General features: G+C 46.2%; 1 protein-coding gene across 1 annotated transcript in view; it reads left to right on the top strand.

The window, feature by feature from the left end:
- The window catches only part of rxraa (retinoid X receptor, alpha a), a 188,068-nt gene that overhangs the window by 39,088 nt on the left and 133,675 nt on the right, over positions 1-15,305 (top strand). The window contains 1 exon segment of the mRNA XM_083793072.1: positions 12,054-12,167. Coding sequence (XP_083649198.1) covers positions 12,054-12,167 — 114 coding nt within the window.

Below are 15,305 nucleotides of genomic sequence, written 5' to 3'. Positions count from 1 at the left end.
TTGTAGATCTGCTATTTTTCAATAGCTAAAGCACAACATGATGCTTAAAACACCAAAAGGGGGTTTCCGTCAAGAATGGCTTAAACGCTTCCTTGTGTCCGTTCCCCTGGTCAAAGGAGCGTCCCCCCGCCTACCCCCCCTCGCAGCTCTTCTGAGTCCAATAACGCAAATTTGATTAGAGTCGTTTTGCTCCGAGAAGAGAAGCTGCTCCCAAGGCGAGGCGGCATTGAGGCCCTTTTGTCTCCCGGTTTGCCCTGGAGAAAAAGGAGCCTGACGCGCCGCAAGCACAGGCAGTCTTTGAACCTTCTCTTCTCCTCTAACCTCATTTACCGTCTGTCTGTCTGTCTGTCTCCTATAGGGCTGTCACCATTATGACGTTTTACTTGACGGTTGATTGTCTCTCGAATGATTATGATTGACACTTTTAACAGTTTAGCTGTATAACCCGGCGATTTGTTTTATGTGTTTAATTCGCCGTTTTGTAATAACTTAAACGAACTGGCGGATTTGTCGCAGACCTGGTGTCGACGAGGCGGACGCGTTAAGGCCTATTCATAGTCTGGATTTTCGGTGGTGAGCTGACCACCGCGACCACCGCGAAATAACGTTGAGTGGTGGTGAGTAAAAACAGAGAGAAGGGCTGGAGCGGTGAGGGTGGTGGGGTTCCACTGCCCAAAAGAAGAACATCCTGCTGTCAATCAAGCTAAGCCACACTTGGAAGTGCCTCAGTCATAACCCCAGTGTCAACAGCCTCTGTGGAGCGCCATCAATATTTAATGAATGTTTACATATTTTCTCAGTGAAAAGCACATAAGCTAAGTGGTAGCTCGGGTCCGCGAGGTCCGTGCCGCACAGGGGACGACGGCGTGCTGTTGAGGGGGGGAGGGGGGGGGGGGGGGGGGCTTAACAGCTTTTTTCGACAATAGTTTTCTGTTGTGGTTTTGTGCCGTCTTATTTTCTCGTGGTAAAAAGATAAAATGGTATTTTTCCCACAGTGCATTTATGTATGCCGTTCTCTCCAAGGTCTGCCAACCTTTTATGTTGTTCAGGGAGATAACTGGAATTCATCATGAATAGAAAGTTGTGTTTTTTTTTTTTCTTTTTTTGCTTCACGACGAATGTGTGTTCTGTGTTGTTGAGTGTTTTGGTATGCTTTTGTATTTTGTATTTGTATTTTTCGTTTTACCTTGGTATTTCAAACTTTTTAGCCACAAGACCGGCATTCTTCCCCCTCCCCCCCCCCCCCCCCCCCCCCCCCCCCCCCGAAGGATAGCCACGGTCAGTTGAAGTGTGATTTATGTTGCAGACAGTGTTTGGTCCATGGCTATATGAAAGTCTTAATTCATCTTGGCGGGAACCACTTTGGTGTTGGCATTATGTTATGCTTTAGCTATTGAAAAATAGCGCGTGCTACGAGCTTGTAGGTAATCGAAGAACGACTGACATAGAAACATGGCTTTTTCAGAAAACTGTCAGGATGTAGAAGACATTTTTTAGAATCTGATCTCGGGCCTAAATGGGTTAATCCGTATTCCGTATTCGACGACGATTGGATAAAGAAGAGACAGTTTTGCCCTTTTGGGTCATGGTGTATTAGTCAGACATGTGTAATAGATAATGCACCTATACTACAGTATGCACCACAAGTCTGAGTTTCACAAAGTCATCCGTGTCAGATCCGCCGACCATAACCGAGGTGCCTCGCGGCTTCAAGTGACACGCCGGGGCAACTGCCACTTTCATTATCCTGAGACTATAATGTGAAAGTCTCTCAGACTCATTTGAGACAAAGTAGAAGGCTATTTTGTCTACGAGAGCCCCGCTACACAAAAAAAGGTGTTCTCGTTCATTTCAAAAGCGCCTCAGTTTGGGTCTCGCAAAAACACAGTAATAAGTCATTCAATAAAGCTGTCCAGTTAAGGTTTTATTGCCTGTGCCGCAGACCTCAAACAGAAGTTGGTATTGTGACTTTGAAGGAGAGGAGGAAAAAAAAGAAGAGGGGAAAAAAAACAAACATGCATGTTGCAGTTTTTAGTGCACTTTTGTATTCATTTCGGTGAGGGCTAATCATAACACAGACCTCTTGTGTGTAGGAGAACTGTAGTCATTATGATAATATGACCCTATAACTTTAGCACTTGTTGTGCCTCAACCTGGACATTATGTCTTCTTAGCCAAGCCTGTCCTGGCATCGGCTTCTGTAGATTTGGTCTGACCTTCGTTCAGGGCTAAAAGAAGTCCTCAGGTGACTCATGTTAACCATGGCAGTCCTTCCCTACTAATTCATCCAAGGCAAAACAGATGACGCTATAACAGAGAATCTGCGGCAGAGAGTCCAGAGTGTGAGGAGCACTTTTTTTATATCCAGGAAGAAGCCACACTCCTCTAGATTTTTTTTGGGTGCGAGCCTGTGGTCTTCCTTGCAGGGTTTGACACTGAATACCATATGAAATGGTTACGGTGCAACTGGGGCCTGTAATTCCTTGAAAGCCAATACCCCCTCGTTCACCCTATGGGGTCACCGAACGTCCTGGGACCCACGCTCACTGGACTTACTCTGGTTGACCTGTCCTGTCCCTGGATTGGCTGCTTGGGGACCCCAAAGGTCTCAGTGGTGGTCTAGTCGGGGTTGGAATTTCAGTCCAGGCTAGAGTTTCTACGCGCACGCACACGCGCACTCACACACGCGCACAACACTTAGGGGAGCGAACACCATAGACTCACAGGCTTAACACTAGAGAAAACACACCAAACTCGACATACTTTAACTCGACATACTTTCACCCACATAGCCCTTCCAATGAACTCAGTATGCACTTAGACCTATACCTACAGTAGCGTAGCCGTGCTTTGTGAGGGATAAAGGCGTGTTTAAAATGTGGCTTGTTGTTCTTATTTTTTTTACGTGCTGGGTGTTGTGAGCTTGCAGATCTGCCTTTTTTTTTTTTTTTTTTTTTGCACACAACGCAGGCGTGCAATTAGTATAAATCCGGCTTAAGGTGTGTTAGACCCGCAGCTACTGTCAGAGGCTAGCACCAGTCGCTGGGATAATGAGAGGCTGCATTATGCGATTAGCACGTTTCCAAGTGGAAAGCAAAACATCGGGCGGTTCATTGAGTGCTGGCGACACTTGATTGGTCTGTGCTTATATATTAGGCACCAATTAGAAAACGGCAGCGCAACCTGGGCCGCGGTCCAGGCACCTAGAGGCCGGTAATCCAGCCTGACGGCGTTGCCCGTAGGTTCGAGTCTGAGCCAGTCAGCCCCCCCCCCCATTCCTATCACATTACTGTACCCTATCAAATAAATTAAAAAAATAGCCATAAAAGTATAAATATATAATATATAAAGTAAACGGCTCAATCCATTGAAGCCAGAGACCTGTGTTGCATCTCTGCCTCTTACTAGCTCTTCTCTCTGCATGGTCCTGTCAGAATAGAAGCAAACACTTGCTTTTCAAAAGAGAAAATCCAAAGAAAAATGAATAAATACAGTAAAGCAGCATGAAATGCAACTTTGTAATGCGGACGTGAGGCACCGGTTTAGGCTTGTGATCCCTTCCCGTCCAGATGTTTTTTTTTCCCCAACCCCTTTTCATGTAATCATATTATTTGGGAGTTAACTGTGATTTTCATGATTCAAGGACAGCTTCGGTGTCTGCTATTCCGCTGGATATCAGGATTGGAGTGTATAGGGAGGGTGGAGAGAGGGGGGTGGTGGGGGGAAAGTGCAACACAATGGTGCTTTCCTCTCAAGGACATGAGCAAAAAAGCAAAAAAACAAAAAAAAAAACCCTCTCATGCAATCCCATCCCGACGCGTCCAAGGCTGCTGTTGATGAGGGGGGGGAGAAGGAGAGGGGGGGAGGAGGAGGAGGAGGAGGAGGAGGAGGAGGGGGAGGAGGGGGAGGAGGGGGGAGGAGGAGGAGGAGGAGGAGGAGGAGGAGGAGGAGGAGGAGGAGGAGGAGGAGGAGGGTTGTTGGAGTATTCAGTAGCAAATAAAGCTCAGTTTGTTCATCTCTCACCGTGCTTCAGAGTGGGAGTCGCGCGCCGAAGTTGAACGCACTGCAGAGGAGGGGAGAGTTAAGAACCACTGAAGGTGACTGGTGTTTACAGCGGTTACCCTGTCCCCCCCCCCCAGACCCCCCTCCCTCCCGATTGGAGGCTCGTCCGCCGGTCCGTTTCTCCCACATGGGAAAGGCTTCTTTTTTTCTTTTTTTTTTATTATGCCTGGAAGATGCATTAAGGGTCCAATGAACTTTGACCTTGTCTTGATCACCCCGGTAACGCCAAAACATGAACAATGCCCTGTTGACTTTAAAGAGGATGAGGCCGGGGCGGATCCCCGAGCTCTCATAAATGCGTGAATGTATTTCAATAAAAAAAGGCACAGGGACTCGGGTCATCTCGTTAAAGGTTGTACCTTTTGGGTCGGTTATATAACCTATAGTAGTTTGCGGACGGTGTTACGCGCCCAAACAAAATAGCCGATCTACAAGCTCACAACGCCCGCGGGGCGCGACGCGTGGTAGAGCTTGTAGCTCGGCCGGCTATATTTTCGGCACACACACACACCCCAGCGGATAGATCGTGCACTTTCAGTGATGTGCCAGAATAATTCACGAATATTCTCTCTCTCTCTCTCTCTCTCTCTCTCTCTCTCTCTCTCTCTCTCTCTCATATATTTGTGTGCACATAATCAACACTAACGTTGGAGTACAGAGGCAAATTTGACACACCTTTGTTTTCATTAGCACTTTGTCATCAAGACCCTTATTCATTTAGGCTCATATCATTACGCGTCCCATCTTCTTTTTTTCATTAAGGCTCATATCATTACGCGTCCCATCTTCTTTTTTTCATTAGTGGAACGTCTTAAAGGGCCTCGCCTTCATTAGCACAATGTTGTAAATTCTGTACGGCGGTTTCATTAGCGTCCTATCTTTAATGAGGAAACCCCCAGTGTGTTTACATCGCTCTGATCCACCCACCCTACCCAATAGCCAGTGAGGATAATGCTGATTGGCTGTTGGTGGGGTGTAAGGGGGGGGGGGGGGGGGGGGGGGGGGGGGGGGGGGATGTTTGAGCTTGTCTTGTCCTCTGAAGATCGGATCATGCGGTTATTAGCGCCAATGAGATCCTCCTCCTCCTCCTCCTCCTCCACCGCTCAGGAAGTAGAAGAAAGAGAGGGAAAGGAAAGAGACGGAAGGGAAGAGATCAAAACATGTCTGTAATCAAGAGCCTTATTTGCTACAGCTGAGTAGACGACGAGCCGGGGCACTGTACTGTACTGTATGTGTGTGTGTGTGTGTGTGTGTGTGTGTGTGTGTGTGTGTGTGTGTGTGTGTGTGTGTGTGTGATAAAGAACCTTGTTAATGACAAGACATGTTGCACCCACCTTAAACGTACTCCTCGTCCCCCCCAAACTTGTATGTACATGTTGGACTGGAGCTTCTGCTTTGCCGAGCGCGCTCTCACCGTTTTGCTCTGAGGTCTGGGAAAAATGAAGACCCCCCTTCTTTTGTTGACATTGATTTGTAGCTGCTAAAAAGAAAAAGATGGGTATTTGGAAATCCATCCCCCCCCCCCCCCCCCCCCCCAAAAAAGCACATACTTTATTCATCAGAGATAAGCCCGATGTTGTGTGAGCCTATTTACGACTGGATATAAATTACAATCGATAGAAGTTAAGGGAGTATGGGTCTTCTTTTTTTTTTATAGGCTCTGTTCTGCGTTGCATTCACAGTGGCGGATATGGTTACTCTAAAAGGGTTGTTTATGAAATCAGCTGAGACATTGCAATGTTGCAATATGTCTAAGAATAATATGCTCTTACTTATTATTACCCCGTCGGATGCCTTTTGAGATGCATTTTTGTCCCAGATGATGTTTTAACCCATTTAGACCTGAGGACGATTCTACAAAATGTCTTTCGAAATCCTGACCGTTTTCTGAAAAAGCTGTTTCCATGTCAGTCGTTCTTCGATTTTTCAAAAATAGCAGACCTACAAGCTCGTAGCGCGCCACTCGGTGGCGCGCTATGAGCTTGTAGATCTAGCTTATAGCTAAAGCATAACGTAATGCTGACACACACAATGCTTTGTTTTCACTATACACGTTCGGCGCACTTCTCCCCACGGTTCCCACACAGTATAGGTGAAAGTCCCTATACACTATAGCATTTCTCGGGCCCACGGGGAAGGTTATTCCAGTGGATGGTTGGGGCAGACCGGGGTTCTTGTTGTTTTGGTTCACTCCTGTCTGCTTCATTTACCTGTGATTCTTTTGGAAAAGCCCAACTTTGACTGGGAGCCTTGGCTCATAACGCTAACGCAGTAATGGCCAGCGACATCACTCGGAGGAGCCCTATGGCGTGTGTCATTGTGTGCCCTTCAACCCCATTATGCAACCATAAATGTGCCTTTGCTCCTGGGGGATTGATTTGTTTGGGCAAGAAGACGAGGTGGGGGGGGGGATCGTGTCCCTGAGTAAGTATTACTGGCTGGACCAAAAGACCGGGTCCAAAAATAAATGTTCCCAGGATTCGGGCCAGTCAGGTGCAGAGCCTAGCTATACTCTTGGAACGGGACTCGTTTTTAGGCTTTTTTTCCCCCCCGTCGAGCGTTAACTTATGCTTGACAACAAAAGTGCAACATCTTGAAAAAGAACAATCAATCCGTCACACACATACATAAGTCACGTATAGCTATCGGCCCTCGCTGCTTGTTCATTTCTCAGGCTCCGCTTCCGCGCCGCTGCAAGCGTTGCCAACATAAATTTTCATTGCATCTCACTCGACTGCAGGCTGGTCTTCTTGGATACACTCTTAACATCCCCCGATGCTTTATGATAGTGATTAAACTTTATTGTGTCTTAGAGCCCATGCCGTCGACCTATGGGACGCCTTTGCACTCATGTCAATAACATTAGCATTATTGCGCCGTCCAAGACATGTCATCGGCAAAACGTCAAATTGAGTTTAACCACTTGAGGCCTCTATATATATATATATCGGATGCCATATAGTTGAAGCAAAGCGGTGAATGTCCACCGCTGGGAGAATCATGTCTTCGTCCTTCAGTTATGTTTTGCAGACTATAATATGTCAATGAGTCACTCAAAAAGGAAAATACTCCAGTCTATTTTCATGCATGGAGAATGATCTCAGTTTTCCTTGTTTTCTCGCGTCCTGCTGGATCACACTTGTAACTGCATGACGGTTCGGGTCCCTGAATTCATCCGCCACGCTAATCAAAAGCATGGAGGAATGCATTTTTTGACAGGATATACATGTATGCCCACCTACCCAAAGCACGCACGCACGCGCACACACACACTGACACATTGTCTCAGCTGCACAATGTGCACAATGTTATATTCTCATAATGCATATGCGTGGAGAGACACACACACACACACACACACACACACACATAAACACATTATCTATTTCTCCCGCTCTGTCTCTTGCTTTCAGTCTCTCTCTAGGCTCGCACACGCACACACACACACACACACACACACACACACACACACACACACACACACACACACACACACACACACACACACACACACACACACACACACACACAGACATACACACACACACGCGCACACACGCATGCACGCACAGAGCAACAGCATCCTGGACAGCTTATCATGGGGAACTAATTCAATATCCCTTTGCCTGTTTAAAATGTCATTCTCTGAGCTCATCTGGAGTGACATGTTTTTCATGGTGGAAAGGAAGCTGCTTTCTTGGGCTCAGAACTCTATGGCGTGCGCGCGCGTGTGCGCTGTGCGCGTGTGCGCGTGTGTGTGTGTGTGTGTGTGTGTGTGCGTTTGTGTCAGTATTCTTGATGTTTGCTGAAAATCTAAAGGTCCTCATGAGGAAGGAATAAAAGAAAAAAGAGCAGGCCGTGCGCGGAGATGTGCCGATCTCAATGACATCCGCATGAAATGTTAGAGAAGAACACAGAGAAGGTTTTCTACATTCCCTATAGACGGAGGCTCTGACCCGTCGCTCACACAAAGCCAAATGCCACTCTCGGGGTATACGACCGCTAATTCCATTCGAGGTATCGTCAGCGAGGCAGGAGGACCGTATAACCCATTCTGAACGGGAACCCATTTTGGTGTTAGCATCATGTTATGCTTTAGCTATTGAAAAATAGCAGATCTACAAGCTCATAGCGCGCCACCGAGTGTCGCGCTACGAGCTTGTAGGTCTGCTATTTTTGAAAAATCGAAGAGCGACTGACATTTTTAGAATCTGATCTCAGGTCAGAATGGGATAAATAAGTTGTTGATGCGAGCATATCGTTGACCCGCATATACGAGGTCAGAGGTTTTTGGTGTGTTCGCCATGGTGTCGACACATTTATGGTGCATTCGGTGGTTGCTGGTCAACCTCATGTCTCTGCCTTGGTTTTGAGTGGTGTCTTAACGGCTCCAATGTCTGTCTGTCTGTCTGTCTGTCTGTCTGTCTGTCTGTCTGTCTGTCTGTCTGTCTGTCTGTCTGTCTGTCTGTCTGTCTGTCTGTCTGTCTGTCTGCCTGCCTGCCTGCCTGTCTGTCGTACAAACGGCTGCAATACCGCTGGATGACCTGAAGTGGCACTAAAGGGCCATTTCACACTGTTATGTTATTACTATAACTTGCAGCCATAGCGGTGTTGTTGGGCAGCCTGCTCCACTCGGTTCACACGGGTGTGATATTTTTTGTGGTGGTGTTCAGTTCGTTTTTCTTTCCCCCATCACGCACGCGCACGCACACACACACACACACACACACACACACACACACACACACACACAGAACAAAACAGTGGCCACCTGCTCACATGACATTGCGGGATGCTTTCTTGAGGTGATAAATAAGGACAGATTCATATTCCAATGTAAAAACAAATATGGAGTTAAATTAGTTAATCACCCACCCTGAGTGTTAGTTGACCGAGTGACCGTTGTCTTGTAAACTGAAATCAACTTGACAGCAAGCACTTGAACTCCAGAGGTTCTATATTCATTGTCATTCCTTTCGGAAAGGGCGCAGATAGATATAGGGCTCCATTTTCGTCACCGCTAAACCCCTTATCCCTAAACTTCTTTGCCTTTTTTTTTTTTTACTATTTTTAAAAACATTTTTGAATAGTTCTACTAGCCAATCTACATTGACACGTTGTGATAGCTTGTAGACTGGCCATTTTAACTATTGAAAGATGTTTTGCAAAATAGTAAAAAAAAAAAAAGGCAAAGAAGTTTAGGGATAAGGGGTTTAGCGGCGACGAAAACGGAGCCCATAGTGTTTTCCATCCACCAAAACAACCCGTCACATAATAGACTAAGAATACAGCTGACACTGAGGACGTACTGTTTCTCCTCGACGTTGTTTGCTATTTTTTTACATCCCCCCCCCCCCCCCCCCCCCCCCCCACTGGTAGGGATGATGTCAGTGACAGGGGTATATATGAAGGCCCTGGTCCTGGAAGGGAGCTACGACACGACAGGCCACTCAGTTGCCCCCATTGTGCAAGATAATGACTTCCCTATTGACAATGACCCCCACTGACCCCCCGAGAGACAGACAGCAAGACGGGCCTCCTCTCCTCCCCCCCCCCCCCCCCCTTCCCCACCACACACTTTGGCCCCACACAGAGTCCCGTCACCCATGGCCACCCTGTGGCCTCCCATAATGCCACCGGCCGCTCCCCGGCTTGTCTGCAAGCATTGCCCCCAAAACCTTTATAGTACCAAACCTTTTTCGAGATATCATACATAGGCCTACATTTGGTGTCTTCCTGGGACCCAAAATTAAGAACAAATATATTATGAATTCACCACTTGAGAGTAGTGATGCACCGAATATTAGTCTGCAGAAAATATTCGGCAGAAAATGGCTAAAAATGCATTTTCGTCCTATTCAGTTTCGGCCCGAATAGGCAGAAAATATATCACCAAATAGTGTTTGCAATTAATGCATTCAAAAGAGCTGAATCAATGTTTTATGGACCCATAATAGTGATTATTATTTAAGTTAAGTTTTGCCATAACCATTTATTTTGCCATAAATCAGGTACTGTAGCTTTAAGGTATGGCCATGACAGCAATGGTAGGAAAAAAGATGTATAATATTAATCATATTCGGATATTCGGTATTCTGTTTCCTATATTCGGTATTCGGTTTCGGCCAAGAATTTCCCTTTCGGTGCATCCCCACTTTGTGAGCTTGTTAGGTCTGCTATTTACAATAGTGTCATGGTCTGCATACCATATCTCCCTGTCAGCCACTCCCACTCTCCATTCCTACCCTCAGTCATTGTCACACACCTGTTCCCACTCCATCCCCAGCCCAGCAGTGCCATGCCCGTTTTCACACCTGAGAACATTTCCCCAATCAACCCACCTCCTATAAAGACTGGACTCATTGCACACACAAACTGTGGGAACATAAACCATTGTCTGGTGCGCAACCTTTCCTGATGTTTCCTGTGATTCTCCTGTACCTGGAATGTTGTGTCTGTAAGGTTTTTGCATTTTTTGGACTCATGTGTTTTGCCTTGTTTTGCCTTTTTGGATTTTTGCCCTTTACTTTTGAAAAGTTTGGCCAAAGGGCTTCCCTGAGTTTGCTTGTGCTTGCTGCCTTGTGTTGTAGCTAACCTGCTTTATTAATAAACCAGTGTTTGAAACTACTCTGCTCTGCATTTTGGGTTCAGTCTTTCTGCCACCATGACACAATAGAACATCTAACCACGGCCGGGAGGTTAAAAACGGGGGGGGGGGGCTTGTTTATCATACTATCCTTGTTCATATATAACGCCATTTAGGTGGCCATCATGCTATATATAACTTCATGTGATAGTAATAACAACACTATTAACACTAAAACATTCCGGGTGACTAAAATGTGACTGAAACTAAATGAAAACTATTGAAGAGACTATACGACTAAGATTAAAATCGAAATGTGCTGCCAAAAACAACACTGCGCTTAACGAGCACGCTGAAAGCTCACACACCTGTTGCGAAGGTATAGCCGCTCTGCAAGCTCACAACGTGTGACACACACACACACACACATGCACGCACATGCGCACACGCTCACAAAGACAGACCCTCTTCGATACGTCTCTGCCTCTTACTATAGCCACGCCATGACAACAGCAGCAAGCGAGAGCTGCGTTGTCGTGGTAACCACTTTCTATTCCGACAAACAGACCGCTGCTAGTTTGATCATTCCTGTTGTTATGGTTAATAGGTGTCAAAACTCGAGACTTGATGTGGTTAAGTGATGCAGAGAGGCTTAAATGGCTTTTTGATTACAAGGTTTGCTGATTATTTAGAAGAAGAAGGCTGCTTTGGTTAAGAGAACAAAGAGAGCATATAATACTTGATATGTTTGTTTTGGCTCTTGTTGGCTCACGCAAATAGTTATTTCATAAATGTCTTCGTGTAAATCGTGCCTGTCGGGGGAGCTGCTTATTGAGAAGTGTACTGTATGCAACCTGATTGTTTGTGTTGGCGTCTTAAAACGAGACACGCAAATAAAAATGCATACATACAGTAGGCTACGGGCAGTTTAATTCAGACGTAAAGTAAGCAACCCTTTAACTTACAACCTGCCGCCGTCTCTATTTTGGTCATGCATTCTAGGTGAAATTCTATAAGAAATGTTAGAATGTTTCATTTATTTAGCCTTTTTATTTATTTATTTTTCCCGGGTTTATTTAGGTAGTTCTTAGTTGGGTTAACTCTATCTTGTGCCTTCCTTCATGCCTCCTATAGCCTGCCCCGCCCCCTACCCCCCCCCCCCCCCCCTTTATGAATCATAGTAAAGGTTAACACCAAATGAGCCGCTCCTAATCTGTATTGACATTCCTCTTCAACCATAATCAGGCTTCACCCGACTTGGTCCTCAGCGTCGCACATGATGGGTGTTTTAGTGTCAAGCCCCGTCTGGCTAACCTAACCTCTCTCTGCCTCTCTCTCTCTCTCTCTGTGTGTGTGTGTGTGTGTGTGTGTGTGTGTGTGTGTGTGTGTGTGTGTGTCATTAAAGGGTTCCTGAAGCCCCAGTGCTCCTTGGCTCCCCCCACCCAACGAGGTCGGTCAGGCGAAGGCTGTTCCTGTTTCAGTGGCATGTGTCACCTTCACCAGCGACGCCTATCCACAGGTAACAACCGGCCACTCGTTTTCTACGTCCGTGCCTCCCCCCCCCCCCCCGTAGGACCCCTCGGTGAACCATAGGCTGTTGCCATGGGGGGTCCTGCCCCCCCCCCCCCCCTCCAGCCAAAACGTTGCTACCCACGGGGTTCCAACAGCCTGTCGTGCGTTCGCTACGTTAGCTTGTTTGACGCAGGTTTTTCCTGCACAACTAAATCGTTTTGTGTTCATTTCCCTTTGGGGATTTTTGACTTGTCTTTGGTTAGCATGTGGTCGAATTCTTATTTGCATACTGAACATATTTGTGACATCGATCGGTTTTCTAGTATTCTGCTAGTCTCACAAATTGGGTTATTTTGATGACTTATGTGTGTGTGTGTATGTGTGTGTGTGTGTGTGTGTGTGTGTGCGCGCCATTTATTTATTTAGTTGATTCATAAAAATAACATTCATGTAGATTGACTTAAAGTCCTCATCATGACTGTGTCATTTACTGCATTTGTGACTTTCACAAGGTCTACAAGAATGGGTCATCAGTATGTATTTATTTACTTCATTTACGACATTTACGACTGAAACGGAGGAAAATATTGCCTGGTCTGCCGTGCAAACACGTGTGCGCGCGCATGACATACATTACTCAAGCTCCTGTCAAAGGTTTGGCTGTGGGGGCCTCCTCTTAGGGCACTGGTGGTCAATCTGGTTTTAATGGTATATTTGCATGTGTAGCTTTACTGATGGACACGTTAACAGAACCCCCCCCCCCCCCCCTCCTCCCCCCTTTGCATACAAACCTCGGTTACCCTGACTGGACAACGGGGTCAGTGTGACATCACTGTGGCTAAGCATTCATGATCTTGAATCTGTGGTATGTGGGCAGTGAGTGGAGTGACAAGTGCTGTGCAGGATAAACATAAGCCAGAGGGTCCAACCCTCTCTACCATGTCAGTGCTGTCCAAACCCTCTCTACCATGTCAGTGCTGTCCAAACCCTCTCTACCATGTCAGTGCTGTCCAAACCCTCTCTACCATGTCAGTGCTGCCCAACCCTCTCTACCATGTCAGTGCTGTCACTGCTGCCCAACCCTCTCTACCATGTCAGTGCTGTCACTGCTGCCCAACCCTCTCTACCATGTCAGTGCTGTCAGTGCTGTCCAACACTCTAGTCTATACCATGTCAGTGCTGTCACTGCTGCCCAACCCTCTCTACCATGTCAGTGCTGTCAGTGCTGTCCAACACTCTAGTCTATACCATGTCAGTGCTGTCACTGCTGCCCAACCCTCTCTACCATGTCAGTGCTGTCAGTGCTGTCCAACACTCTAGTCTATACCATGTCAGTGCTGTCACTGCTGTCCAACCCTCTCTACCATGTCAGTGCTGTCACTGCTGTAAGTCCAACCCCCTCTTCCGTGTCAGTGCTGTCACCATTTACCATTTGCATACCGCGGCCATGTTTCCATCAGAGTTTGGAAGCACAGGTGGCAGTTGAGTGATATCTAAGGAGCACTTCCAAACTCCAGCACTTAGAAAAATAATCACCTGCAAGGACACAAGGTAGCTCATGACATGTATGCAGTGGATTTGTATGAAACAAACATTTTGTAGGATAGAAAGAGAATAATGCAAGCTTTCCATACAGCTGCAATGTTGGTGAGTTTGACGTTGTTTAATACAATTAGACAGGACTTTTCTGTTTGGATGAATGGGCTGCCATTGGAAGTTGCACCTAGGAAGCACCTTGCCATTAACGTAAGATAGCCGCGGTCTGCATATGGAGAATAGACATATATATATATAAAGGCTAGATGGCTCAAGGCGGAGTCTCCGACGTATAGTTCACCCGGCAAGTTATGGTTCTTTAAAAAGTACATGCCCCCATAGACACAATGCTATGCTGCACGCCAGTAAGATGGCCGCCACATAGCGATGTCGTGTTTCTGGGGTTTATTTTGGTCCTACCGAGTGAAGACCCGCCCTCACTGCGGTTGCAGCCAATTAGCAGTCGTTTCCGTTAGAATTCCGGGACCGGAAGTTCAAAGACGGTGAATCTCAATTTGCCAAAAAAACTTGACTTCTAAACGGTCTTTAGAAACCAATGCGGCTGGCTTTGTCCATTCTTTTTTAGGGTGAACATTTGGCGGAAATAGCAGATCTGCAAACTTGTAGATCGAATCTTGTTCAGCGAAAAAGAGCTTGAGGTGTAGAGGGTTTAGACCACTGTGGTGGTTAATCCATTCAAATAGATGGTAATAGATGTTACCTACAATTGACACCGTAAAATATGTGTTCCAGGAACAAACAACACCTATTCCATAACATTTATTTTCTGAGAACGCTTAGATGACCTCGACCTGGGCCCAGTGTGAACTGTGCAAACATGATTCTGTGTGTAATATTGGGAGTGCGTGTTGTTGGAGAAGTGAACTGAATGTTCCCCGCTTGAGGGATCAAGTTAAGTGATTGTTAAATATCTTTCAGTCAAATCTGAGTGCCTGCAGTCACGGAAATTGCAAGTTATTAAACAAAGAAAATCCGGGTAACTGATTCATCAGCAATTGTTATCATCTTGTTAGAAATGTAGGGGTGATACTGTAAGTGTGTCTATACCACACCACCCGTATCTTGCCACCATAATTAGAATTTAATCGTTAATGTTAAATTAATGAATATCCTAAATCACGTTTCTTCTTTTTTTTTAAGATTGTTCCAAGTTCCAAATCTAGTTCGGTTCAGAGTGAACTTTGTTGGCTTCACTCAGTGAGTGTTGTCAAAGCTCTGGAAAATAGCACAAAATTGACTAATAGTAGTACTATGCAGAACATATAAATCAAGTAGAATAACAGTAAGTTCCGATTCAAGAGCCTACAATGTGACGTCATTTGAGGTTCGGGGGGGGGGGGGGGCGGGTACCGTCCTAAAGTCGGCTCTTCGGTGCTACTGAGAATTTCTGACAAGCCAAAATCATGTCGGCACTACAGCGCCGAAACAGTGGTAAAATAGGAGTATGAATCGGCCCTTAGTCATGATGAATACACATCTGTCCGTGTGGTTCTAAGCAATGCTATGGACAGTACAGACAGATGCAAGACTCTGATCTAGAGAGGTGGAGGCTGGGGTGGTGGAGGCAAAGCATATGCAACGGCTGTGT

This window comes from Protomyctophum parallelum, assembly GCF_964188405.1.
Source record: "Protomyctophum parallelum genome assembly, chromosome: 21".
In the NCBI taxonomy this organism is placed as follows: domain Eukaryota; kingdom Metazoa; phylum Chordata; class Actinopteri; order Myctophiformes; family Myctophidae; genus Protomyctophum; species Protomyctophum parallelum.
This window is presented reverse-complemented; position numbering and strand designations above follow the sequence as displayed.